At 44.7% G+C, this 27476-nt stretch overlaps 1 protein-coding gene across 2 annotated transcripts; it reads left to right on the forward strand.

Moving 5' to 3' along the window:
- The first annotated feature begins 27 nt into the window (after window positions 1-27).
- Window positions 28-27155, forward strand: E2F1 (E2F transcription factor 1). 2 transcript variants are annotated; one of them, XM_020814225.3, is made up of 7 exons: window positions 28-346; window positions 10309-10399; window positions 12044-12263; window positions 20547-20696; window positions 22114-22228; window positions 23328-23544; window positions 25687-27155. In XM_020814225.3, exons 1-7 carry the CDS (start codon window positions 119-121, stop codon window positions 25935-25937), a joined length of 1272 nt encoding a protein of 423 aa, XP_020669884.1. In that variant the 5' UTR covers window positions 28-118; the 3' UTR covers window positions 25938-27155. The 2 variants fall into 2 exon arrangements, with proteins under 2 accessions (XP_020669884.1, XP_020669883.1); XM_020814224.3 differs by having other exon boundaries at window positions 29-346; window positions 25684-27155.
- The last annotated feature ends 321 nt before the right edge of the window (window positions 27156-27476 follow it).

Here is a 27476-nt window from a genome sequence, read left to right on the forward strand (position 1 = left end):
GGGCGGCGAGGGGAGGAGGAGAAGGCGGAGGGGGCAAGATCAAGGCTCTCTCCCCTCCCTCCCCCCCCAACTCTCCTCGCCCAAGTTCTCGGGCATGTGAGTCCCCACTTTTTGTATCATGTCTCTGGAGGGTCTGGAAGTCACCCAGAATGTGGCAGATCTGGAAGCCCTCTTGAGGGGAGCGGAGGCCATCCATGTGATGGAACAGCAGATCGTGATCATTTCCACGCCAGACCCGCTGCCCGCGCCCGAAGGAGAGAACGACACCGAGCTGCTCCTCTTCGCCACTCCGCAGCCGGCCCGGTTGGAGACCACAACGCAGAGGCCTGCTCTGGAACGGCCACCGGTAATGCCGCCGTTCCCCCCCCCCCCCCGTTCTCTGGCTTCCACGAAGTCAGGAGCTTTGCCAGCAGGAACACGTGCTGTTTGATGCATGTGCAAAAACGAGATAATGGGGGTGCGCATAGAGGGCATGTTTTAATACCCGAAATATATATTCCAGAAGGAATATACTGTATATGTCATTTGTTTGGCGTTCAGTCGTGCCTGATCCAGTCTAGCAGCTCTTGAGCAGCTTGCAGGATTGCTGTAAAACAAGATGGAAAACTATTTTAACAAAAAAAAAAAGCCTTGTGATCATTAGAAATGTGAAATTCATTTTAGTTTTTTCAGCTTGGGACATTGGAACGGTTTCAAATCTGAATAAAGCACGGTGGCTGGTCTTTTGACCGTAATAAAGTTTTATCTATCTATATAATAAAGCACGTGTTATTATTTTAACCCACATGCTGTGGAATAAATTGTTCTCAGATCTTTCATCCCACTACCCCCTAGAGTAGGAGACTGAACCTACTAATGAACCTACTAATTCTGTTCAGACTGACTGTCATGAGTTTTAAGATCAGGCCCTTTAGCATTTCTAAGCCCCAACTGTCTGACTGGAATGATATGTTACTAGTTATATTTGTGATACAGCACAGTCGTTTTGGAAGCCCCCCCCCTTTTGTAAAGGGTTGTTTGAAGCCTGTAATTAAAGGAGGGATGTGGGGAGAACCTCAGAAGTAGAACTGAAACACTGCTTAAACGTGGCATATATAGCACACTTGCTGGGAGGGCAAAGATAGTGCTCTTGAAAGCTTGCAAAGAAATGATTAACTAGGAGGTCCAGTCCTAAAGACGTTGCACTGAATCTGGCAAGACTCTTCTATCTGACAGAGACAGATGGATGCAATTCTTCTGATCACTAGCTGGCAGGACTGCAATGGGCCTCCTCCCCACCACCACCTTTCAGAGCAAGAGCCTGCAAATGTTGTTAACCAGGCAGCGTAACTTCCTGTTATATGATTTTATGGCTTTTGCAGCGTGTTCTTAACAAAAGCAAATGTTGGGCTCTGGTTGTGTTATGCATCACTTTCTTTAGAGCTAGATACCCCAAAGTATGTAATGCCTAGTCTGATGTTACTCTCCCCCATTTTGCAAAAAATAAGGAGGGGGGGTGAGATGAGAAATCCAGAATGAATAAGCTTGTGGTTGTACCCAGAGGAAGTAAGTGGCAGTAACAATGTACAGTAGTTCTTGCTTCTGTTACATCCGGTTGGCAGATAGTCTTAATAAAGTCAGAGAAAAGGTGGAGGATGTTTTGCTCTGCTCTTATTCTCCTGGGGACTGTGTACTCTATATTTGCATGTATATGTGTGAACTGTATGTGTCATATGAATATAGCCATGGTTTGCAGCTTTAATCCTGTCCAGCTGTGCTGTGTACATTTATTATTGGATATAGTGGAAGAACACTCATTTCATACACTAGCAAGGTTATGCTCAAAATCATACAAGGTAGGCTTCAGCAGAATGTGGACTGAGAACTCGCAGAAGTACAAGCTGGATTTCGAAGGGGCAGAAGAACTAGAGACCAAATTGCTAACATGCGCTGGATTATGGAAAGCCAGCAAGTTCAGAAAAACATCTACTTCTGCTTCATTGACTATGCAAACGCCTTTGACTGTGTGGACCACAACAAACTATGGGAAGTTCTTAAAGAAATGGGAGTGCCTGACCACCTTATCTATCTTCTGAGAAACCTATATGTGGGACAGGAAGCAACAGTTAGAACTGGATATGGAACAACTGATTGGTTCAAAATTGGGAAAGGAGTATGACAAGGCTGTATATTGTCCTCCTGCTTATTTAACTTAGGTATATGTAGAGTACATCATGCAGAAGGCTGGACTGGAGGAATTCCAAGCCAGAATTAAGATTGCTGGAAGAAATATCAACAGTGGTTGTTGTGGGTTTTTCAGGCTCTTTGGCCGTGTTCTGCAGGTTGATCTTCCTAATGTTTTGCCAGTCTCTGTGGCCGGCATCTTCAGAGGACAGCACTGTGATCAGAGCACAGAGTGCTGCCCTCTGAAGATGCCGTCCACAGAGACTGGCGAAATGTTAGGAAGAACAACCTTCAGAACATGGCCAAAGCCCAAAAAACCCACAACAACCATTAGATCCCGGCCGTGAAATCCTTCAAGAATACAAATATCAACAACTTCTGATATGCAGATGATACCACTCTGTTGGCAGAAAGTGAGGAGGAATTAAAGAATCTCGTAATGAAGGTGAAAGAGGAGAGCTCAAAAATGGTCTGAAGCTGAACATAAAAAAAAAAACTAACATCATGGCCACTGGTCCCATCACCTCCTGGCAAATAGAAGGGGAAGATATGGAGACAGTGACAGGTTTTACTTTCTTGGGCTCCATGATCACTGCAGATGGTGATAGCAGCCACAAAATTAAAAGATGCCTGCTTCTTGGGAGGAAAGACTGCCAAAGAATTGATGCATTTGAACTGTGGTGCTGGAGGAGACTCTTGTGAGTTCCCTGGACTGCAAAGAGAACAAATCCGTTTTGTAGGAAATCAACCCTGAGTGCTTGCTGGAAGGACAGATCCTGAAGCTGAGTCTCCAGTACTTTGGTCATCTCATGAGAAGACTCCATGGAAAAGACCCTGATGTTGGGAATGTGTGAAGGCATGAGGAGAAGGGGATGTCAGAGGACAAGATAGATGGACAGTGTCATTGAAGCGACCAACATGAATTTGACCCAACTCTGGGAGGCAGTGGAAGATAGGAGGGCCTGACGTGCTGTGGTCCATGGGGCCACGAAGAGTCGGACACGACTTAATGACTAAACAACAACAATAGTGGAAGAGAAGCCTGAAACGTGACATCAAAAAGCATAATGCTCGGGCAGTGGGACATAATGTTCCATCCTATAGCATGAGAAGAAACAAGCAGATCATCAAATGATACCAGATGAGAAGAGAGCTTGCTGTTTCTTGTAATAATCGATCACATATTACCTGCTTTTAGACCTCTATTAACACAGACTTTGGCTGTTACTTAATTATTGTGTGTGCTTAGGAGGCAGATTTGGTGAAGATAAGCTATACACTGTTGTTTTGTTTTTATGGTCTTGTAATATTTGACCTATATCCTGTTGCAGCTAGAGTAGACCAGTTGACTTTAACAGGATTTTTTACCATGCCACCATTTGTTCACTGGGTCTGTTTTCTTTCGGGAATATCGAAAAGTTACTGGCCACTCAGTTAAAGCTGAGAGTCGTCTTGTCTTCTATTGTTTCACTGTTGCTGTTTATATTGTTGTAAACTGCCCAGAGTGGCCTTGGCTGCCAGATGGGTGGTATAAAAATCTAATTAATTAATTAATTAATTAATTAATTAATTAATTAATTAATATTGTCTATATCATGTACCTTGGACAACCACTGAGGGTTGACCCTACAATTTGGCAGAGTGGGGCAGCCACTTGGGTAGCGGATGCTGAGAGGTAGCAGTGGGTGCTCTGTACCAGTTGTTTCTATCCCCACTTGGATGCCAAAGTTATGTTTGCTGTTATCTGGCACCTCGACACTAGCCTCTTACCCTTGGGTATGGTGGGGAAAAAAGTCTTGTTTCCAGGGTTGAGATGAGATTTAATTTCCTTGTCTGTTGGCTTCTGTAAATGGTTGGAGCGAGGGGCCATACCTTTTTCTTTGGGAAGCACAATATTCTGGGCCAGTCTTAACAATTTATCTGCAATACCTTTTGACAATTACTGCTGGGAGGTACATCACTTGCAATTGGAAGCAATTAGGTTATATCCTAAATCACTGGTTCTTAACCTTGAGTTACTCAGGAGTTTTGGACTGCAACTCCCAGAAGCCTTCACCACCAACTGTGCTGGCTGGGGTTTCTGGGAGTTGCAGTTCAAAAACATCCGAGTAACAAAGGTTAAGAACCACTGTCCTAAATAGTGTGGAGGTGAAAGAGATAATATAGTCACGGCAGTTTTAATTGGCACTGAGGTGTTGGTATGAAGCAAGAGATCTGTTTGAAACCTAAAGAAGAAAAGATAGATCAAGAAGGGGAGTTTGATCCTACCATTTGACTATACTCGTAAGAATGGTGTTTGGCAAACAGAAAAGCCCTCTTCAATCATCCCCTTTCACAGGTATGCTAACCCATGGAGAAAGAATGGGGTCATGTCTCTTGATTTCCTGGAAGTGGAAAGCTATATATAGATACAGTATATTTGTAGTTGGTACCCATATAGGATGCCATAGCATGGGAAGTCTTAGTTGCATGTGTGTTTAAATGGGTTTAGTTGTAAATGTGTGGGCTTCCCCCTTTACAGGTTGCAGCAAATGTATCTACATGTGTCATGGCATACTTCAACAAAATTACTTTGATATTTGCAAAATGCCGTACTAATAAGCATCTGGTCCCTGGATTTTTTCAGTCCATGTTTGTCACTTTTTCCTGCCAGAAGAAGACCAGTGTCCTTGACAGTTATCTGTGGTAGGCAGCAATTTTTGTTTTGAACTCTGTCTCCATGTTGGGAAATGCCCCTGTTGAATTTTTCCCCATTGTGTAGCTGTTACTGGAGTAAAATTCCTTTGGGAAGGAGAGTGTGCAGTGACAGTCCCAGTCTGTATACTCAGAATTATGGAAATATATCAGTTTAAGGGTCTGAATTTGCAAATCTGGTTGGTCTTCTGCCTTCTCAATTGGACTGACTCATCAAAGATCTAGTAAACGGGATTTTGACAGTCATTGGCGATGAGACAGTTGCTTAAATGAAAACAAGGAACTAAGATTGTCCTTGGCCATATTGTGCAAGTCTTGCCTTTGCAACCCTCTTAAGGGAACTAAATCTGTTGTTGGAGTGTGGTCACTGCAAGGGGTTTGATGGATCAATGAAACAATCCTTGCCACTGCTGTCTCCCAGCAGGCAGCGCGAGAGATGGTTGGCTCCTTAAGCGTTCTGCTAGTTTTGACATCCTCCTCCCAGTGAGGCCTGTTCTGTTGAGGGGTCTGCAGTGGGCAGCCGCTTTACAGCCAGTTCTTTGTCTTAACTGGAGGGGCTACTGTTTGGGTCAGGAATGTGTAATGAGCGTTCACTTTGTGTTGTCTCGTTGGGGTGCCTGTTGCCTGGCTTCCCCACCCGGTTAGCATGGCTGTGTGCGAGCTATGGGGTGGGTTTGAGGGCATGACCTGGGATGGGTGGAGGATGCCAAGGCCTCAGAATTTGAGGAGCTTAGTCCCTTGAAGAGCAGGGACCTGCCATTTTAGAAAAAGAAAAAAATTAATAACCTTAAGTAAAATAAAGGCTATCCTGAATTACATCTGGGGATTTATTTCCCATTCTACATTTTCAGTTTTAGAGAGGTAACAACGGCCTTTTTGTTCATTTTAAAATGTCCGCGTGTTTAGATGGCATCTCTAAGTGCGAAGGAAGTCAGATATTTTTCAGCTGTGCTCACACCAGATGGAATCTCATGACTACATTTGCTTTTAGTATCTCTTTGGGGCCAATGTAGAGCTCACTGTGGTACAGTATTGTAAATTATTTCTCATATTCTGAGTTTCTTACCTCCCTTTTTCAGTGTTCAGGATGGCTAAGAAATTTAAGTTGCAGGCTGTGTAACAGAGTCACAGGCAAATAATCACTGAACTTTTTCACAGCACCAGATCCCACCTGAGTCTTGGAGTGTGTGGTTGCAGTGCACAATTGATACCATTTTAAGTGTCAGAACTTCACCGTAAATAAGCCTGTTATTTGTAGTTTGGTGAAGTACTCAGAGCTGTCTGCTAAAGACCTCTAGAGATGTAGTTCAGAGGAATGTGGTGGTAAGTACTGCACCAACAAATCCGATATTCCTGAAATTCTGTCAGATGTAATCTTGGCCATTAAAGTGGTATCAAACTGCTGTATCTGCATAGTGCAGACACAATCAATCCTTGTTATGGAATTGCCTCATAGTCCACCCAGTTGCAACTTATGTTCTTGGATTTTATTGGGGGAGGGTTCAGACATTGTCATTAACTTCCATGCGTTTTCCCCCACTGCAGCTTCCTTTTTTTTCATTGCAGGAAATCCGTTAAGGAGACAAAATCCAAACAGGTGTTTTTGGTAGTGTTAGAAGCTGTCTGTTTAGAAGTGCTTCCCAAAACAAGTGCGCAAAATCAGAGGACAAAGTAGAGCTTGTACATCCAAGTGCAAAACTTTCACCCAGGGCTAAAGATTATATGTATCTTAGCCCACTTAAAGCATATTTATCAGATGGAAAATCCTGTTCAGTGGGATGTAACAGCATGAAGCCGCCTAGAGTGGTCTTAACTGACCAGATAGGCGGGATATAAATAAAATAAATAAATAAATAAATGAAATGTGCATAAAATTGGTGCCCTTCTTTTATGTGACATTCATGCATGCCCAGTTTTCCTTAGCTGCTCTCACAACTAAGAAGTTTGGCCTAAAAAGCTGAGATGCCTAAATCTTTTTGTATTGCCTGTGTCTGAAACCAGGATGCTAAGCTGTATAAATTGATATACAGTATCAGTATTTTTATTCTTGCAGAAATGACATCCTTACTGCAACTGAGAAGGAGATAGTCTGGATGCAGCATTTTGTTGTTCCATAAATGATCCTCTGTTGACGGGAATAGGAAAACACACTTGGAGACTGAACTGATAGTCAACGGCAATATGTCTTGGGACTGAATTAAAAATATTGCCTTTATGCTTTATAAGCTCCATTAATTTTATCCACCAGTTCTAACCTTCACCTGCATTCAACAGGCATTCTTGGCATCTTTTGTGAAAGCCTCCATAGGGCATGTCTACTCTGCAGAACTAAACTGGTTTAATTGCCTTATTGCCTTAGGTTTCTATTCAGGCCTGCTAGAAATTCTGGTTTTTCAATGAAGCAAAGGCATTTTAATTTATTTCTCTTGGATCCTTGTTTTCATTTCACATGGGAAGTGCCTTTACTCTAGGGCAGGGATCAGGAAGATGTGACTCTCCACATGTTGTTTGACTGTTTCTCCCAGTTCAAGCTAATGCCTGTTGAGGAGAAACCATGGAAGCTGAAGTTCTCAATCTCTGGAGGGCTCCATTCTAGAAAAAGTTTGCACAAGCACAAAGCTCTCATTGCTTGCAAACCCTCTGATTTTCCTCCTTGTGCAGGAGTCAAATTTAGTACTTTAATTCCACTCCCATAAGCCAGTTCATGATAAGGCTATGTGTTTGCGCTGGTTGTGCGAGCTGTTCTACAAGCAGTTATTTAAGTGCTACCGTAATATTGTATGCTTCCTACAGTGAGAATGTGAAATGGTATCTTATGATATAAGATTTGCTGAAATTTGCTAAAATATTTCTATACGTGGAAAAGAAAACTAAGATGTGACAAGCAGCTGATGCTCTGAATCAGTCTAGGATAATGGAGTAAATGAAGCAAGCTGGAGGCTTAGTGTGGACAAGATGGCAATATTGTTTGAGATTAGTTTCTCTGCCCAGCTAAATAACATTTGGCCTCTTCTGAAGGGGGTTGTTCTGCCCATAAAGGGTTAGGCCCATAGTTTGTATATGCTTTGGAATCCATCAGAGGTGTCATTAGAAGGACAAGTATTCTAGGTGGCTCAGAGTGGTTTTTATCAGTTCAGGTGGATGGACTAACTATGACTTGACTGACAGAAAGAGAAATTTCCAACAGTCATCATTCACATTTTCCTAACTTCCAGTTTGGATTATTGCAGTATATAATATGTGGAGCTGCAGTAGAAAACAGCTCACAGATTTCAGTTTGTCCAAAACAGGGCAGCTAGACTGTTAACTGGGTCTTGTTTCAATGGTTATTATTATGCCTTTGCACTGGTTACCTGTCCATTTCCAGGCCCAAATCAAGGCACTGTTTTCAGGCTTTGAAGCCATCAGCCACTTGAGGCTGAGGTACTTGAAGGAATGTCTTTATTCACCTACCTTCCTACTGTCATCATCCATGGCTGCTCCCACCAGATGCAGTGGTGGCTATGAGAGAGATGATCTTTTCTTTGGTGGTGCCTTAATTGTGGAGTGCCCTCCTTGGAGAGGAAAATTCGGTACCTATATTACAGCAGTTTCATAACCAAGGGGAAGTGAAACTTTTTTCCCCCTCACACACACATTTGGAGAGCTATTTTAGTATTCTTAGTCTTCTCCACTGTCTTGTTCCTCCCCCTGGTAATTGTAGGACTCCCTGATAAGTATTATGATCTGTGCTTACTTCCCTGCTACAGATGTTATGCTATTTTATCTTGTTCTTTTGTGTCTTATTTTTGTAAAGTGCTTGTGAACTACGCAGGGAATTTTGTTTACTGCGCTGCCTGAAAGGGTAATAAATAAATACCATATTTTTCCATGTATAAAATGACACTTTTTCCTTAAATAATTTGAGAAAAAATTGAGGGTTGTTTTAGACAGCATGGCCCTTAGCAAAAAGGATGGGGAAGAGTTGCTCTCTTCCGTTTTGCTAAGCTCCATGTCTTCTCAAAAGGCAAGGGGCGCGGGACTTTATCAAAAAGGAAGGGGAGGCGTTGCTCCCTTCCTTTTTGCTAAGCTCCGTGCCTTCTCAATAGGCAAGGAAATGTGGCAGTCACTTTGACAGCCGCTTTCCCTGCCTTTTGCCAAGGCACGGGGCTTAGCAAAAAGGAAGCCCTTTGATCCCTTCTTTTTCTAATTTGGGATTAAAAAAGTGGGGGGGTCATCTTATACATTGGGTTGTCTTATAAACGGAAAAATATGGTATGTACCTAAACAAATAAAAATAGTGCTTTCCAAATGTCTGAAATATTGTCATACACAGCACAAGGATCTATTCCGTGCTAGCTTAGACATCAGTACAGTCGTGCCCCGCTTAATGATTACCCCGTATAACGACGAATCCGCTTCACGATGATGTTTTTGCGATCACAAAACGATGTTTTAATGTTTTTTTTTCGCTTTGCAACGATCGGTTCCCTGCTTTGGGAACCGAGTCTTCGCATTTCGACAATCAAAACAGCTGATCGTCGGGTTTTCAAAATGGCCACCGGTTGTTCAAAATGGCTCCCCGGTGTTTTTAGGAGGCATTTTTTTTGCTTAACAGGCACCCGAAAATGGTCGCCGTATAGAGGATCTTCGCTGGACGATTAGGTATTTTGCCCATTGGAGCGCATTAACTGGTTTTTAATGCGTTTCAGTGGGTTTTTTAAAATTTCATTTGACGACGTTTTCGCTCTACAGCGATTTCGCTGGAACGAATTAACATCGTCAAGCGAGGCACCACTGTATTAGAGCTTTGTACTTTGAGCGGTACATTTTTGGTTGAACATTAGTAAAAACACCTTGAAGATAAGAACAGACCAACGCTATGTATAATTACCTGGAGGGGTGGTGGATTCTCCCTTGCAAGAGGTGTTTAAGCAGGTACTGAACAGCCATCAGTTGGGGACGCTCTAATTCTTCCTTTCTTGTGTCAAGCACAGGGTTGGACTAAATGGTCTATAAGCCCATTACAGCTCCATAATTCTGTGATAGTCTACTTCCACTTATCTTCCACTAAGAAGTCAGGTTAGCAAAAATGGAATTACCCTCAATTTATCCTCACAATATACTGTATCTTTGAAGGTTGCTAAGCTAAGTTTGTGTGACTGCCTTAAGATCACCCAGTGTACTTCATGGCTTAATGAGGGTTCAAAGTGAGATCTCCCCAGTCTAATATTGCTGTTTCTACTGTTACTCATAGTGACATTTTCCATGCTGTCTTTTTCAGTTTCTTTTACTCAGAGGAAATATATGCCTATGACTATGCAGAAGATACTCTGCTGGCAGTTCCTGCATCTGGTGAAGTAACTTAAGGAAGCTGATGTCACAATAGTGCTGTGGCTTTTCGTAAACCACTATAGGACTCCCTGAGTTGTTTTGCTGACCTTTGAAAAATGTCTCTCTCTTCTTTTCCAGGTAAAACGGAAGTTGAACTTGGAGACTGACCACCAGTACATTGCAGAGAGTGCTCAAGCAACCCGAGGAAAAGTGAAAAATCCTGTCAAAGGTGCCGAGAGTGCTTTGCACTTTAATTTACTCCATAGTACTTTTGAGGTTCCTTGCCCTGGTGGCCTGATAAGGCAGGGTTCCTGGCTTGTGGGGTGATCTAGTTCTAATCAAGGAGATGTTTTGTGTTCAAGGAAAACTGTAGTGGAAAGCTTTGAATATGCTACTTTTCTTGTTGCTTTTGAACCCAAGACAGAAAAAAAGCCCTTAAGCTTTCCATCTTGTCATGTGTAAAGGAAGCTGAGAATATGCAGCCAAGAGTATGAACTATGAGAGCATGCTCTCATTTCTGCTTTGCAATGTGCTTTATATCTAGTGCCAGTGGTGGCTCATGCAAGCATTTTCTGGAGAATGATCAGCTTCTACAGCAGCTTCACAGAATCAGGAGAGGCATCCAGGACATAAGTGATTGCTTCAGAGCTGTCGAAATTTGTGGCTGCATGATCCGAACTAACAGATCCTTTGCCTCTGCTGAAGAGGTGGAAAAAGTTACTTTTTTGGACCATAGTTCCATTGACTATGTCAGATGGCATGTTTTAGAATTTTTAGTCCAAAAAGTAATTCTTCCAAGCTCTGCTTTGCTTCCGCATCACTTTGCTACATCCTCTAATAAGGAGATTATGTCCTCTTCCCATTCAGCAAACTCCAAGACAAGTTGTAGTCCACTCACATCAAGCATGTGGTGCCTTTAGCTCTCCAGCAGTCCTTATCAGCCTTATCCAGTATAGCTAGTGGCAAAGGACTGTTTAATTTACAATTCCAAATAACTGGAGAACCAAGGATTCCCAGCTCCTGTCCTTAGTTAGATAAGAGACTTAAGGAGTTGAACAGCCACATGAGTCACTGCTATTCATGGCTTAGTGTATTCGGGGACCACCATGGATTCCTAGTAAAATGGAAGTGCAAGTTATTTTGATTCCGATTGTTTAAAAACTGCCAAGGCTGGTAACTTCAAAGCTTCAAAGTTAGCACCCTGCGAGTCTGAGCTTTTTTGTCAGATAAAAGCAGATATCCCTAAAAGAACATAAAAGTAAACTTGAAAGTATGGCAATGACTGGTGGAATCATTGAAACTAGAGGCAACCTAGTAGAATACTTCAGCAGCTCTCTCTTTCTTTCACTGCTTCATCTAATCTATTTTACTTCTGTTAAAGGGAAATGCATGTAAATTGGATTCCAAGTTCTGGGTATCCTTCTACTGTTATTGTGTTCCATTGGTAGCTGAGCTCCATTTGGAACTAATTTTGGCAAATCAAGTGATTTCTCCCCTTCCCCCCCCCCCCCAAAAAAAAAAAAAGTAATTTAGCGCTCTCTGAGACCATATCTAGAACTACAGAACAGCAGTACAACTATTCCCTGCACGTAAATGGGGCATCATAATATGGCCTCATGAACTCTTGTACTTCCACAGTCTTTCTCCGCGGGAAATTTGGCCTCACTTTCTCTTTTTCTTCCTGCTATCTTGGATACTCACAGCGGAAACCCTGGGCGATGCTCAGTTTATGATCTGAGCCAGTGAGGAGCAATTCTTCGGAAAGCTGCTTGACTCATCATGCAGTTGAGGATCACACACTGTACAAGTCTATATTCTAAGCCAGGCAATGATGAACTTTGCAAGATGTAATGAAGTCCTCATTGATCCCTAGGGGTAAAGTCTCCTGGAGAGAAATCCCGCTATGAGACCTCTTTGAATTTGACCACCAAACGTTTCCTGGAGTTGCTGAGACAATCGCCTGATGGGGTTGTGGATCTCAATTGGGCTGCAGAGGTGCTGAAGGTGCAGAAGAGGCGGATCTATGACATCACAAACGTCCTGGAGGGCATCCAGCTGATCACCAAGAAGTCCAAGAACCATATCCAGTGGCTGTAAGTAGGGCTTTGCCTGCCTTGCCCATCTGTGGATCCTCTTAGCCCTAATCATCACAACCAGTGGTGAGGAAGGTTAGGAGTTTAGTTCAACAACATCTAGAGTACAACAAGTTGCCAACTCTGGTTTAAGCTTTTAGCAGTTCTTGGGATGGCCAATATTTGATTACTCCAACTGAATTACACTGATTTTTAAACTATTTTTTGTCTCAAAAAAGAGGTCAAATCTTTACTATTATTTGCATGAGATCTAAATTTGGACATGGTACTTTTTGGGATATGTAACCATGATGGAACAGGGATTCTGGGAATTACTATCCAAAAAAGTAAGTTTTTTTCCCCCTGGGCTCTACAAAAAAGTTGTTTTTCATGTCTTTGAATTTTGTTTTGCTTTAGGAGATAAACTTTTGTCTCCCTTATTAGAGTAAACACAGAGGATTTGTAAAGATGTGCTTTGAGTCATTGGACAGATATATAAACTGTGGGAGCAAAATGGGGTAAGAGTGATAAGTTATCACTGATAACCATACTAGACTTAATGTAATGTATGTTGCGTGTGTGTGTGTGGTTTTTGTTGATCAGTGTTCTTTCACAAGTGGATCTCATGACTAAGGTTTTGCAGACTGGCCTGTTTGTTCTGAAAGAAAGAAAAAACCTGTACTAAGAGAAATAGAAATTATTTCTATTAATTAAATTAATTAATTTAGAAACTAAAGAACCTCTTAATGAGGGTGAAAGAGGAGAGTGCAAGAAATGGTCTGAAGCTCAACATCAAAAAAACTAAGATCATGGCCACTGGTCCCGTCAACTCCTGGCAAATAGAAGGGGAAGATATGGAGGCAGTGACAGATTTTACTGTCCTGGGCTCCATGATCACTGCAGATGGTGACAACAGCCACGAAATTAAAACGTGCCTGCTTCTTGGGAGGAAAGCGATGACAAACATTGACAGCATCTTAAAAAGCAGAGACATCACCTTGCCGACAAAAGTCCGAATAGTCAAAGCTATGGTTTTTCCAGTAGCGATTTATGGAAGTGAGAGCTGGACCATAAAGAAGGCTGACCGCTGAAGAATTGATGCTTTTGAATTGTGGTGCTGGAGGAGACTCTTGAGAGTCCCCTGGACTGCAAAGAGCAGAGGTCATCAACCCCCGGTCCGCGACCCAGCGCCAGTCCCTGGTCTGAGCCAGACCAGGCCGCGAAGAGAGGCCTCTGCCCCCCCCGCACACACTCCCCTCCCCACAGCTGCTTTGCCCACGCACAAACGTGCCAGCACCGGCCTGAGCGCTCCCTCACCCCTTCACAGGGCCAAGCTGAGACCATTGCTGTTGGGTCCGTGCCACCTCCTTCTCTGCCGCCGCCATGAGCTTCTTGTTCCAAGTGTGAGGGCCGCCCGGTCGGTCGGTCGGTCGGTCGGTAGATGAAGGAAGGCAGGCGGGCAGGCAAGCAGGCGGCCAGGGCGACGGCGGAAGCCTCTTGCTGGCCCCGTGGTCTCCTCAGCAGGTTGGGTCGGGAGGCTTTGCCCACGGGCCCAGGAGCGACACCCGAGCCAGCCCTGCTTCTTTGTGAGAAGAGGAAGCCCTTTGGCCTCCCTTCGCACCGCCTGGGCAAGGCTCGTTAGGGCTGCCTGCCCGACGGCCTCCCCAGGCAGGGCTGGCTGGAAGGTCGCAGCTTCCATGAGGGGGGAAATTGGTGGGGGTTTACTTGGAAGTAAAAGGCTCCTGGGGCCTTTTCAGCCTCTTCTCGGGGCTTCGCCCAGCCTCTCCGCGCCTTGCCCCACCGCCCTTCTCCCCCCTTTCACTTCCATGTTTGCACCCTCTGCTTTTTCCCCTCGTCTGTGTCTCCCCCTCTCCCTTTCCTGCCTTTTCTCCTTCTTACCCTTGACCTCCTCCCCTTTTTCCTTTCTTTCAGGCATCCCCCCCACTCTTCCCCCTCTTCATTTCCTTCTGCCTTATTTGCCTCCCTTTGTTCTGTCTGAGAAAGGCTCGTTAGGGCTGCCCGGCTGGCCGGCCCTGTCAACACAGCCTCCCCAGGCAGGCCCAGCTGGAGGTCGCGGCTTCCGTGGGGGAAATTGGTGGGGTTTACTTACGAGTAAAAGCCTCCAGGGGCCTTTTCAGCCTCTCCTCGGGGCTTCGCCCGGCCTCTCCGTGCCTCGCCCTGCTCCCCTTCTCCCCCCTTTCACTTTCATTTTTGCACTTTCTGCTTCTTTCCCTGATATGTGTCTCCCCCTCTCCTTTCCTGCCTTTTCTCCTTCTTGCCCTTGACCTCCTCCCTTTTTTCCTTTCTTGCAGGCACCCCCAACTCTTCCTCCTCTTCATTTCCTTTTGCCTTATTTCCCCCTTACTAGGCAAAAGAAAAAAAGAGAGAGAAGTGCTTCTTTACTTCGGAGGTTGCTTTTACTTTGCTAGTTCCCCTTCAGTACTCCTCTTTCTCCCCTCCTTTGCCTGCTAAGAGATTTTTTTAAAAGACTGAAAGAACTAGAAAACGGATTCTGGATTGTGGATTCCTCTTGATCAAATGGAAGGAACTGAAGGTATGGGGGGTTCAGGAATCTTTTCTGTTACCATAGTGATCAAAGTCGAGATGGGGGGTGTTCAGCCAGTGTGTTTCCTTCTGCTGAAATGGTTGGTTTTGTTGCCTTCAAACCACATCCGTTCTTAAAAGTTGGAAAGTCTGTGCATGTCTGTCTGTCTGCCTGCCTGCCTGCCTACCTACCTACCTACCTACCTCGTTTCGTTTAGTCGTGTCCAACTCTTCGTGCCCCATGGACCAGAGCACGCCAGGCCCTCCTATCTTCCACTGCCTCCCGGAGTTGTGTCAGATTCATATTGGTTGCTTCGGTGACACTGTCCAACCATCTCATCCTCTGTCGTCCCCTTCTCCTCTTGCCTTCACACTTTCCCAACATTAAAGTCTTTTCCAGGGAGTCCTCTCTTCTCATGAGATGGCCAAAGTATTGGAGCCTCAGCTTCAGGATCTGTCCTTCCAGTGAGCACTCAGGGTTGATTTCCTTTAGAATGGATAGGTTTGTTCTCCTTGCAGTCCAGGGGACTCTCAAGAGTCTGCTCCAGCACCACAATTCAAAGGCATCAATTCTTCGGCGGTCAGCTTTCTTTATGGTCCAGCTCTCACTTCCATACATCACTACAGGAAAAACCGTAGCTTTGACTATTCGGACTTTTGTTGGCAAGGTGATATCTCTGCTTTTTAAGATGCTGTCAAGGTTTGTCATCGCTTTCCTCCCAGGAAGCAGGCGTCTTTTAATTTCGTGGCTGCTGTCTCCATCTGCAGTGATTATGGAGCCCAAGAAGGTAAAATCTGTCACTGCCTCCATATCTTCCCCTTCTATTTGCCAGGATGAGATGGGGCCAGTGGCCATGATCTTAGTTTTTTTGATGTTGAGTTTAAGACCGTTTTTTGCACTCTCCTCTTTCACCCTCATTACAAGTTCCTCCTCACTTTCTGCCATCAGAGTGGTATCATCTGCATATCGGAGGCTGTTGATATTTCTTCTGGCAATCTTAATTCCAGCTTGGGATTCCTCCAGTCCAGCCTTCCGCATGATGTACTCTGCATATAAGTTAAATAAGCAGGGAGACAATATACAGCCTTGTCATACTCCTTTCCCAATTTTGAACCAATCACTTGTTCCATATCCAGTTCTAACTGTTGCTTCCTGTCCCACATATAGGTTTCTCAGGAGATGGATAAGGTGGTCAGGCACTCCCATTTCTTTAAGGACTTGCCATAGTTTGCTGTGGTCCACACAGTCAAAGGCTTTTGCATAATCAATGAAGCAGAAGTAGATGTTTTTCTGGAACTCTCTGGCTTTCTCCATAATCCAGCCCATGTTAGCAATTTGGTCTCGAGTTCCTCTGCCCCTTCGGAATCCCGCTTGTACAACTGGGAGTTCTCGGTCCACATATTGCTGAAGCCTACCTTGTAGTATTTTGAACATAACCTTGCTAGCGTGTGAAATGAGTGCAATTGTGCAGTAGTTGGAGCATTCTTTGGCACTTCCCTTCTTTGGTATTGGGATGTAGACTGATCTTTTCCAGTCCTCTGGCCACTGTTGAGTTTTCCAAACTTGCTGGCATATTGAATGTAGCACCTTAACAGCATCATCTTTTAAGATTTTAAATAGTTCAACTGGAATGCCATCACCTCCACTGGCCTTGTTGTTAGCCAGGCTTTCTAAGGCCCACTTGACTTCACCCTCCAGGATGTCTGGCTGAAACCTACCTACCTACCTACCTACAAAGTAGCTGTCTGTCGGTCTCTCTGTCTACCTGTGTGTATACATATGCATTTGTATATGTATGTTTGTATATACAGTGGTGCCTCGCATAGCGAACGCTTCGCTATGCGATGAAACCGCACAACGATGGGTCCCAGGCCATCGCTGGAGCATTCGCTCAGCGATGGCCCCTATGGGCTTTTTTCGCTATGCGATGATCGCGTGGACGCGATCAAAGCATAGCGAACAGCTGATCGGCGGTTCCAAAATGGCCACCGCTAAAACAAAATGGTGACCGCTGTTTTGCCTCGCTAACGAGGCATCCAAAATGGCCGCCGCAATGGAGAAAACTCACAGAACTGTGAGTTTTAAGTCCATAGGAACGTATTAAATCAGTTTTAATACGTTCCTATGGGCTTTTTTGTTTCACTTAACGATGGATTCGCTGAGCGAGGGTTAATCCGGAACGGATTAACCTCGCTAAGCGAGGCACCACTGTATTTGCCTCTGTGGTGTATGTGTATGTATGTATGGGGAGGGGGTTATCTTATATGAATACCTGAGTGATCATTACAGCTGAGTTGCAGGGGAGAGGGGCCATGGAGGTTGTAAACTAGTCTGGTTCCCCATATGTCTCTGTGCTATTCCCTCCATTATACCTGCTTGGAACTCCCTAGTGTTTTTTTTTTTCTTTTTTTGGTAGCCATAAACTGAAATTTAATCCCTTGTCTTCAGTGCCTTCCCAAGCCTTCTCAAGGGAATACAGAAGGTTATGAATCACCCCTTCTCCCCAGTATTCTTTTCTATGAGACTGATCTGTCCCAGGTATTATTAAGCAATGTATGGGGTATCAAAGAGATAGGATTTTTTTGTTTTTGTGTGTGTTGTTCTTTTGCTGAAACTGATAGATTACACAACTGGAGCTGTTATGTATAGGCATAGGGGGCATCTTGGACAATAACCTTGAGAAATTTCTCATCCTCCTTTTGTATCCTTGTCACTGATGCCAACATTGTGTTCTTAATGTATGTTTTTTTTTTGGGGGGGGGGAACTGGAATGGAGAGGCAAACATTGAGTTCTGTTTTAAAAAGGCGTTTTAGAATCTTATGTATCTAAATTTAGCAATCAGCTGCATAGTAATTGGCATCCAACAAAGTTCCTCTCTTTGTTGTTGTTTAGTTGTGTCTGACTCTTTGTGACCCCATGGACCAGAGCACACCCTCATGTCTTCCACTGCCTGTCGGAGTTGGGTCAGATTCATGTTGGTCGCTTCGATTATACTGTCCAACCATCTTGTTCTCTGTCCTCCCCTTCTCCTCTTGCCTTCACACTTGCCCAACATCAGGGTCTTTTCCAGGGAGTCTTCTCTTCCCATGAGATGACCAAAGTATTGGAGCCTCAGCTTCAGGATCTGTCCTTCCAGGGAGCACTCAGGGTTGATTTCCTTCAGAATGGATAGGTTTGTTCTCCTTGCAGTCCAGGGGACTCTCAGGAGTCTCCTCCAGCACCACAATTCAAAAGTATCAATTCTTTGGGGGTCAGCCTTCTTTATAGTCCAGCTCTTACTTCCATACATCGCTACAGGAAAAACCATAGCTTTGACTATGTGGACCTTTGTCAGAAAGGTGATGTCTCTGCTTTTTAAGATGCTGTCTAGATTTGTCAATGATTTCCTCCCAGGAAGCAAACTCTCTCCCTCCCATTGTCTTCTCTCTGTGTGTCTTCTCTTTTTTTGTGCTTAAAAACACAACCTTTGTCTGAGGGGTCTGTGTGCCATAGTTATGACCTTCTTTTTTTCCTCTTTTCCCCATGATTCCCTCCCTTCCTCCGTTTCTGCTCTTTTTTTAACCGAAGTCATCTTAGGTTAAAAAAAAATCCCCCTAGTACTGGTTCCCCCCCCACACGGATGCCCCCCACCCCACCCTTCACTGACGTCGGTCCTTGGAAGAATGGTCTTCAACAAAACCGGTCCCTGGCATTAAAAAGGTTGGGGACCACTGGCAAAGAGAACAAACCTATCCATTATGAAGGAACTCAATCCTGAGTGCTCACTGGAAGGACAGATCCTGAAGTTGAGGCTACAATACTTTGGCCATTTCATGAGAAGAGAGCACTTCCTGGAAAAGACCCTGATGTTGGGAAAGTGTGATGGCAAGAGGAGAAGGGGACGACAGAGGATGAGATGGCCGGACAGTGTCTGCGAAGCAACCAACATGAATTTGACCAAACTCGGGGGGGGGGGGAAATGGAAGACAGGAGGGCCTGGCGTGCTCTGGTCCATGGGGTCATGAAGAGTCGGACATGACTTAACGACTAAACAACAACAGGAGAAATAGGACGTCTTGCCAGGCAAACTGAATACTGTCAGCCATTCAGACTATTAAATCTGTTTTGTATACATTTTCTAGGTGTGACTAAGGTATTCTTTTCAAAGCCCCATCTTTTGAACCAGTGGGATTCCTGATTGTTTTCATAGAGCTTTTTTTCTGATTTGTACTTCTGAAGTTTCACCGGCCAGAAGAAAAAGTATGCTTACAGTGCAATTCTAAGCATGTTTTTCCAAAGCAAGTCTCTAGGGCAAGGGTTCCCAACATTGGGTCCCCAGATATCCTTGGACTAAAGCTCCCAGAAGCCTTCACCACTAACTGTGCTGGCTGGGGTTTCTGGAAACTGTAGCCCAAAAACACTTGGGGACCCATGGTTGGGAACCATTGCTCTGGGGTAAGGATGGGGAGTCTTTGGCCCTCCCAGTGCTTTGTCCTGCAACTCCCATTTATCTCACTCAGCATGGCCAATGGTTACTGAACTGTTGGGGCCAAAAATCCCCCACCACTGTTCTAGGACCAGCAGGCCTGATGTCACAAGAAGCAAAGTGTAGGGATTGCACTGAACTATCTTGAACAAAATGGGACTTGCAGGTAGGCATGCTTAAGAGTATGTGTTGTCACACCTGGCTTTCTAGCCTGAAGAAGGAAATACTTGCTTTGCTTTCTTTTCTCTCTCTCCCGCTTTCTTTCTTTTTTTTTTAACTCACATGAAGATGAAGGTCCTCCCATGTTGTTCCTGCACCTTGCCTGGGTAGGTGAAAGGAGGGCATCTAAGCCTATGTCTTTGTGGGCCAGAACCTCCGGAATTCTGCCTGAGGAAGCCTTGGAGAATTCTGGGAGTTGGAACCCCTTCTCCAAAAAAGAACAACACACCCTGAACACCCATGTTGGCCGGGGTGTCTGGGAGGTTGCAGTCCTAAAACCGATGTTTCCAAGCGCAGCACTGACCTCACATTTTGTCCTTGTGAATATAAGCAATATATATATATGTTTGTTAAATTGCTAGTCCTTTGTCTTTCCATCGCACCTGGAGTAGGTAAGAGGTTTGGGCCACTATTTCACCAGGCTGGGTACATGCTTATGTATCTGCCAGGTGATCAGCGAGGATCTGTTTATTTGGGAACAGAAAAACGGATTTATATGGAAGCTTATTGTATAGCAAGGGTGGGCAACTTCGGGGGCCACATTTGCCCTCCCTCAGACATTAGGGAGCCCCCTGATATATCTCTCCAAATCTTTTGGCCCAAAATAAAAAAATTGCAGCCCCCTGAAAAGCCTTTGGGGGCTATAAGTCACCATATAAAGATTATCCTCCTACATGCTTGTTTTATGCCTTCAAAGTGGCCCCCTCTTTTTTTGAAGCACCAAGTGACTGGCTGCCCTGCCCTTGGCCTTAAAAAGCCCTTTTCTTTTGGAAATACAAAACAACTGGCTGTTCTGAGCCCATCTCTCCACATAAGAAGTAGGAGAGGGGAATGAAGTGGCTGGAATCCTGAATAGCAAACATTCTCCCTGGACCAGGTTTTGCTTTGTTTTGTTTTTTGCAGTTCCCAGTATTAAAACTCTTTGCCTACTTATGTGGGTATTTTTCCAGGTGCTTGATCAACTTTGATCATGTGAAAGCAGGTAGAGCATTGCTTGGCCCTCCTAGAACGACTCCTCCTAGGAGTCATCAGGTGACTGATGGTCCCTCCATCTTGGCTTACTATGTTTTCTAGGGGTGGCCGGTCTGCTGTGGGAGGTACCAGGAGCCAGGAGTTGGTGAAGGAGCTCCAGGATCTTCAGGTTGCAGAACAACAACTGGAATCTCTCATCCAGATGTGTACTACTCAGTTCAAGCTCCTCACTGAAGACCCTGAGAACAAAGGATATCCTTCTTTTGGAGATCGAAGGGGATCGGGTGGGAGTAGCAGATTGGAGGACACAAAACAGGTTCATGACTGCAGGGTTAGGCCAAGAGCAGCCCAAGTGTTCCCTTCTGAACAGGTAGCTGCACTCCTGACATTCCACAAGTGGGTGTTGGTGCTTTAATTTGCACCTCCCCACCCAGTGAGCTAGTGGAAAATCCCTACCTTGCTGGAAGTTCAGGCCGTGCATTTTCAGGTAGAAGAGAGGTGTGTGCATATGCGTGAGAGAAGGCACAAAGGGAATGGTTGAATCATTCAGATGCTTGTTGATCTTTGCCTGGCAGCTCTGTAACAGAGCCTCTTTTAATAATGAAATCTAGATTCCACGCTGTTTGTGTGTGTGTAAGTTTTATGAGAATTGCCTCAATTGTCACATTTCATTACATCCAGTTTCATTATAACCCTTTCCAGTGTTTTTCCATTAAAAATTGATTGGGAGCCAGGCGGCACTTCATGCCACATGTGATGTATATATATTTCAGTGTCCTCTCTTAGGAACGCCTGATGGAATTATTTGGACTGATCTCTTTGTTAGCCATGTTTTATAGGTGTAATTTGATCAGCTTGCTGGACATTATTATTAAATTTGTAAACAAAAAGAAAAGGGGAGGGAAGGGAAGCACAGGAAAGGAAAGGAAGAAAGGAAAGGAAAGAAACTTTAAAAAAATTCAGAAGTTTTGAATTTTTAGGGGATTATAGCCAAAAAAATGGATGCAGGCACACATGCCTGCACACACATGATTATTTGCTGTTTCAAGAGCCTAATGAGTGTGGCCTTGAGCAACTGCATATCCTCAGGGTGCCTCCAGAAGGAAAGAATGGTAAACCACATCTGAGGACTATCTAGAACAGTGGTCCCCAACCTTGGGCCTCCAGATGTTCTTGTACTACAACTCCCAGAAGTCTTCACCACCACCTCTGCTGGCCAGGATTTCTGGGAGTTGAAGTCCAAGAACATCTGGAGGCCCAAGGTTGGGGACCACTGATCTAGAAAACCCTGAAAAGCATCACCATAAGTCAGAATTGACTTGATGGCACACAGTTGTTGTTGTTATTAGTAATGAGTTACCAAGATATTATAACTGAGGGCATCTGTTGTATGGAGCTGAAGTCATTGAGAAAATCCCAGAAATGTACACACAGATCTGTGGATGAACAACATCCAGGAAGACAACAGAACTTTGCTCAGTGTTATATGTGTTTCTCTCTTTGAGACAGAAGGGTAGGTGTTTGGTAGCTCATGGTCATAGGCATCTTTTCTGATCAGGAGAGACAACACCTGTTGATCTGTGCCTGGCAATGATGTGTAGATTATCTTAGTTGGTGTCTTGGTGCCTAGGCTGTGACCCTCTTTGTGGCAAAACTTAACTGAGCACACTTCAGCTTATGTGACCTGCCAGGACCTGCGCAGCATTGCAGACCCCTCTGAACAGCTGGTGATGGTGATCAAGGCCCCTCCAGAGACACAGATGCAAGTCTCTGACCCAAAAGAGGTAACATTTTTTTTTGTTTCCCAGAATTGTAGTAGCCATACTGACTGAGTCTTTGTGGACAGAATGTCTTCTGTACCAAGCTTTTAGAAGCCAGATTCTACCAGCTGTGCTGGCCGCTCCTTATGCAGGATGAAGTTCTGGATGTAAGCAGTGGCTGCTCTACCTATAGACCATTCTGAATGGATATAACAAAGAGCTCAAATCATAAGGTCAGGAGACAGTCACGCACAATCCACTCCACAGTGGCTTTCCAAAACAGTATTTTTTTTATACATAATTGCATCTATGCTGCATAGCAGTATCGCCTGTTTCACATCCAGATAATAGTTCTTTTTCTGATAATTCCATAGGAAGTAAATGCTGTTCTGTAAGAGGTAACTTGCACAATTAAAGGTATAGTGAATTAATCCAAACTAGATAACTTACATAAGTCTATAATCACAGGAGAGGACCACAGAAACATTATTGCTATCAAGTTTTCCTAGGTTGGGTGGGTGAAACAATCCACTAGATCAGTGGTTCTCAAACTGGGGTCCCAGGATGTTATTGGACTACAATTCCCAGAAGCCTTCACTACTTGCTGTGCTGGGCAGGATTTCTGGGAGTTGCAGTCCAAGAACATCTGGGGACCCCAGTTTGAGAACCACTGAACTAGATCACATAATGGACAGAAATGAATCCCCCACATTCTACCATGATTTTCCAAGAAAATACAAATCTGTTTTTCTAGGAAATGGCATCTCATCTGTTGTTCTGTATAAAGCCTACCAAATATAATTGGTGAATTAAAGAAAATGACCCACTAATAATAATCATCATACAGGCAGTATTACTCACTAGAAGCACAGAGTAGAAACACGTGAGGATTTAGGAAATCGAAGCATGTGAAACAAGCCGTGATTCATGGAGTTTTTTGCAGCCGGTTCTTCCTGCAGTATTTGGCTGCAGTACTTTGCAAGAATTGATTAAATCCAAATTTTTATTAAAAAGCAATTGCCACCATGTTTTATGGAATTAATATTCCCAAGAAGGCAGTGAAATCACTACGGAAAACTCTGCATTATTTAATTGTCAGTTTAAATGTCATCTTCTCTTCCAGGCTTTCCAGATTGCTGTGAAAAGCACCCAGGGCCCCATTGATGTGTTCCTGTGTCCAGAAGAGACCTCTGGGGTCTGCAGTCCCACCAAGAGTCCACTGAAAGTAGCTGGTGAGGAACCTTCTCCTCCTGTGTCTTCACAAGCAGCAGCGACAACAGCCTCAGTGCTTCTGAACCCCTCCCAGGAGATGACCTTGCCATTGCTGAGTGGAGAACAAGGTATGATGTAAACAAGGCAGAAGCTTTGGGATTTGGCATTCAACAGTGGCGTTTGTTTCCAGGCGCATGTATTTGTCAGATAGTATTGTGTCACGCTTATAATGGCCTACCGAGTCTCCTAAATCCTGGTCTGACATTGTAACAATTGCACCATCTACCTGGGAAACAGTTGCATGCATGGGCTTGAGTTGTGCTTTGCATCCGGGGAAGATCTTAGAGTAACATACTGTTTTGAAAGGACCTGAATCGAATTGAACTGGTGTTTGGTGGGAAAATGTCCAAATGACTCAGCAGTGCATCTAAGTTCACCTGGCTTTGATTGACGCACTGTTGGAATATGGCCCTGGGGGTTCAAGAAAAAAAGTCTCTGCACCTCTGTCCTAGACAAGAAGGTATTTTCTTTGCAGCTGTAGTTTCTGCAGACATTTCCTCCACGTATGGAGATTCAGTAAACCTGCTCCTCGCCTCAACCCTCATAAGACATCCACATACCTGGTGGAGGTGTAAAGAAGACGACTCTGTGCATAAATGCAATTGAAAGTACAAAGGGCAGAAGACACGGTCAGCTGGCATGGCCTGTCTCTCCCCAAGGCCACGTTCAGTGAAAATGAAAATAACAGAGTTTGTGGGACCTCACTTCAGTTGCCGTGGCTATGTGCGTTTTGTAATAAGGAAGATCTTGGAAAATGTTATCTTTTTGGAGTACTTGTTCACAGGACATGATGCCTGCAGGTTTCTGGGAGTTTTTGTTTGGAAAAGTAACTTTCCCAAGCTCCGGCTGCTGCAGACAAGCCACCAACCTTGTGGCAGGCAGAACTCTTGACCGCCTGCTGTTAAAACTGAGAGGATTCATTCAATTGTGACTATGCATGTGGACCATATGACATAACTAGGGAACAGTGGCCCACCCCATACTGTTGGATAACAGTTCCCATTATCGACCAGCACCGGTTTTGTTAGACTGCAGTTCGAAAAAACCTGGAGAGCCACACAATTCCCACCCTTGCAGATCAGTTTTGGGCAGTGCAATTCGGTTTATATGAAGGCTTTTAAAAACGCATCCTGAGCTTGGTGTATGTGCTCAGGCATTATCCATTTCTTTGGGAAAGGTTTTCAAGTTTTTTTGATTGGTTAACTCAGAAGGAACAATTTTAAGATTACCTCTCCTCCTTTGTTGCTTTTAATTATTCTTTTTACCATTCTTTATTCACTCTCATAGTGTATATGATAGGACTAGCGATGGACATGAACCATGGTTTGGCCCAGTTTGGCATGGTGGCTGCACAGGTGTCCCATGGGTGCTGCACACACTCCTCTCCTGCCTCCATGGCACGCTCGTCCGTACCGCAGCGCGGCCTGAAGCCAGACTGAAACAGATCCAGGGTGTTGGTTTCATCTAGAAGGGCCTAAAGCTGGTCAGCCACCATCCTCTCTACCACTTTACTAAGGAAAGAAACATTAGCAACGGGCCTATAATTGCCAATATCATCCACCGCTAAATTTGGTTTCTTCCTAATGGGCCTAATGAGTGTCTCCTTGAGGAGACCAGAGACCCTCCTGAAGAGACCCATTAATTATTGCAGTGGCCCATTCCGATGTTGTAGGCCTGGCTGCTTTGATTAGCCAGGCCAGGCAAGGGTCAAGGGGGGAGGAGGTGGCATGACAGACTTATGGTTTTGGACTGCCAAAATTCAGCAGCATACCTCTAGCTCAGGTAGGATTGGAAAAACCACATGAAACCGTTTGGCAGAATTCCATCTTGAATATATCTGGTCTCATCTGCTAGGAAGGATTAGGTCTGGCTGGTACCTGGATGGGAAAGCACCAAAGAATAGTAAGGATCACCAAACCAAGCTAGGTAAGAGATCTGCCTGCAGCCTTACAGAGCCATTACGACTTAATGTTGACAGTACTGGGCTAGATGGACCAATGGTCCAACTCAGCCTAGATTAACTTCCTGTGTTTCTGTAAATACGCCCCATGGCCCTTATTTTAAAGCAAAGCATGCTTCATTTTGCCTCTGACTCAGGAAGACCACCTAGAAAGGTCTCTCTCTCTCTGTGTGTGTGTGTGTGTGTGTGTGTGTGTGTGTCTTGATTCTATAAATCAAACCCTACCATCTGTCCTTTTCTCTCTCAGCAGAGCCCTTGTTGTCTGGAGTGAGTACGCTGCCCCTGAAGTGCCCTGGGGATGACGTAAACCTCTCACCACTGGCCTCTGTGGATGCCCTGCTCCAGCAAGGCAAAGATGACTTCTCAAGCTTCCTGCCTTCTGAATTCATTGCACTTTCGCCACCCCAGACCCAGGACTATCACTTTGGGCTTGAGGAGGGGGAAGGCATCAGCGAGCTCTTTGACTGTGACTTTGGAGACTTCACTTCCTTGGATTTCTGAGCATCCCCTGTTGTCAAGGGCGGGAACACCACTCAGCTGGACCTGTTCCACATCAGGACATCCTCTCAGAGCTGACATCTGAATGTAACCACAAGGCCATCTCTGGCCTCCTGGGCCAACATTCTGTGGAGCAGCTTCCAGAGGAAGGAATCAAGAAGGCCTTAGTCAAGGCAGCAGCCGCAGAGTGGATGGGTAGGTGGGATTCTCTTCCTGCCTATTGCCTGTCACCTCACCATGACAGAGAAAGGTGGCTGTGAAGTTAGTTGCTGCTGTGAATATTGAAGGCCTCTTCCTGTGATCTTATTTGGGGGAAGAAGAGGTTTTGACTGGCAGTACCTCAAGTCTGCCACATCTAGGCCCTTGTTGTAATGGCTAGAGGTCTATGGTTAGAGTCACCTTGATTCTCTGATGCCACACTTTGTAGGGGTAGTCCTAGCAACGCTGAGCCCTACCAACGGCTAATTTGATTGTTGCTGAATCACTCCTTTCCCCCCGTTATCAATTTAAGTCATTTAGTGGTGGGAGAAACCCCTCAGGTGAGAGGCTTCTCCCTCTCAGTGAGCTATTTGCCCTCATGCCATAGAAAGCATGGCTTGCTGGAAGTGCTCTGCCAGCAAACATGAGTCCATTCCCTTACTCTCAGAGCAAAATATCCTTCAGGAGGCAAGTCAGTTGTGTTGTTCCGCATATTGCTGTTGTGGGCAGGGAGGGATTCACCTTTCTGCCACCCAGCTGTGGGGGAAAGGGGCATAAGCGGTACTTCTAATAACCATCAGCAATAACCTGACACATCAGGTCTTTGGGGTGGGTTGGCCCTGAGGCGTAATTAACCTTACAGTTCAGGGATAAGAAAAGTTATTTTGCTGGCAAAATGTAAACCTGAGATTTGTAATCTGGTAATGTAATAATGGCCATGTTGAGGAAAGAGAGCCAAGTAGGTGAATCTGGACCGGGTGGCACCAAGGGAGTCTTTTGTTAAAGACAAGCTGCTGGAGTTGGCGAAGCAAAATGGGTAACTAGACGTGCTTAGAAAGGTGAAGGGTTTTCTTCTTTTTTTTTCCTCCACCCCATCTTTTTTTTAAAAAAAATCTGTTTGAAAGGGGGAGGTGAGCTTTCTGAATACAAGGTATCAAAGAATAAGAGCTTAAGTTTTTGCTGAAGATTAACACAGATCTTGTTCTTGGAGTTACTCATGATAAAGCTTTAAGGAGAGTTCTGCATAGACTATTTATTTATTTTGGGGGTTTTTTTCCCCCCTCCCCTACTCCCTCCGCCCCCGCCACCCTTTCTTGGAAAGCTTCTGATCCTCCCCCAGACTCTAATGGGATGTGTACATATTTGGGGATGGGATAGGGGTGTGTGTGTGTGTGTGTGTCTTTTTTTTTTTTTAAGAATAGTTGCCTAGGTGGCCAGTGTGTTCGGTTGTCCTTATCGTTGTGCAGAAGACGAATAAGGCAAGTGGAAAAGAATTAAGGCAGGGAGTAAATGTTTCTGCAGCATTTTATGTGAGCAGGGGGAGAGGCCATAAGGCTTGCTTAA

This window comes from Pogona vitticeps, chromosome 4, assembly GCF_051106095.1.
Source record: "Pogona vitticeps strain Pit_001003342236 chromosome 4, PviZW2.1, whole genome shotgun sequence".
Classification (NCBI taxonomy): Eukaryota; Metazoa; Chordata; class Lepidosauria; order Squamata; family Agamidae; genus Pogona; species Pogona vitticeps.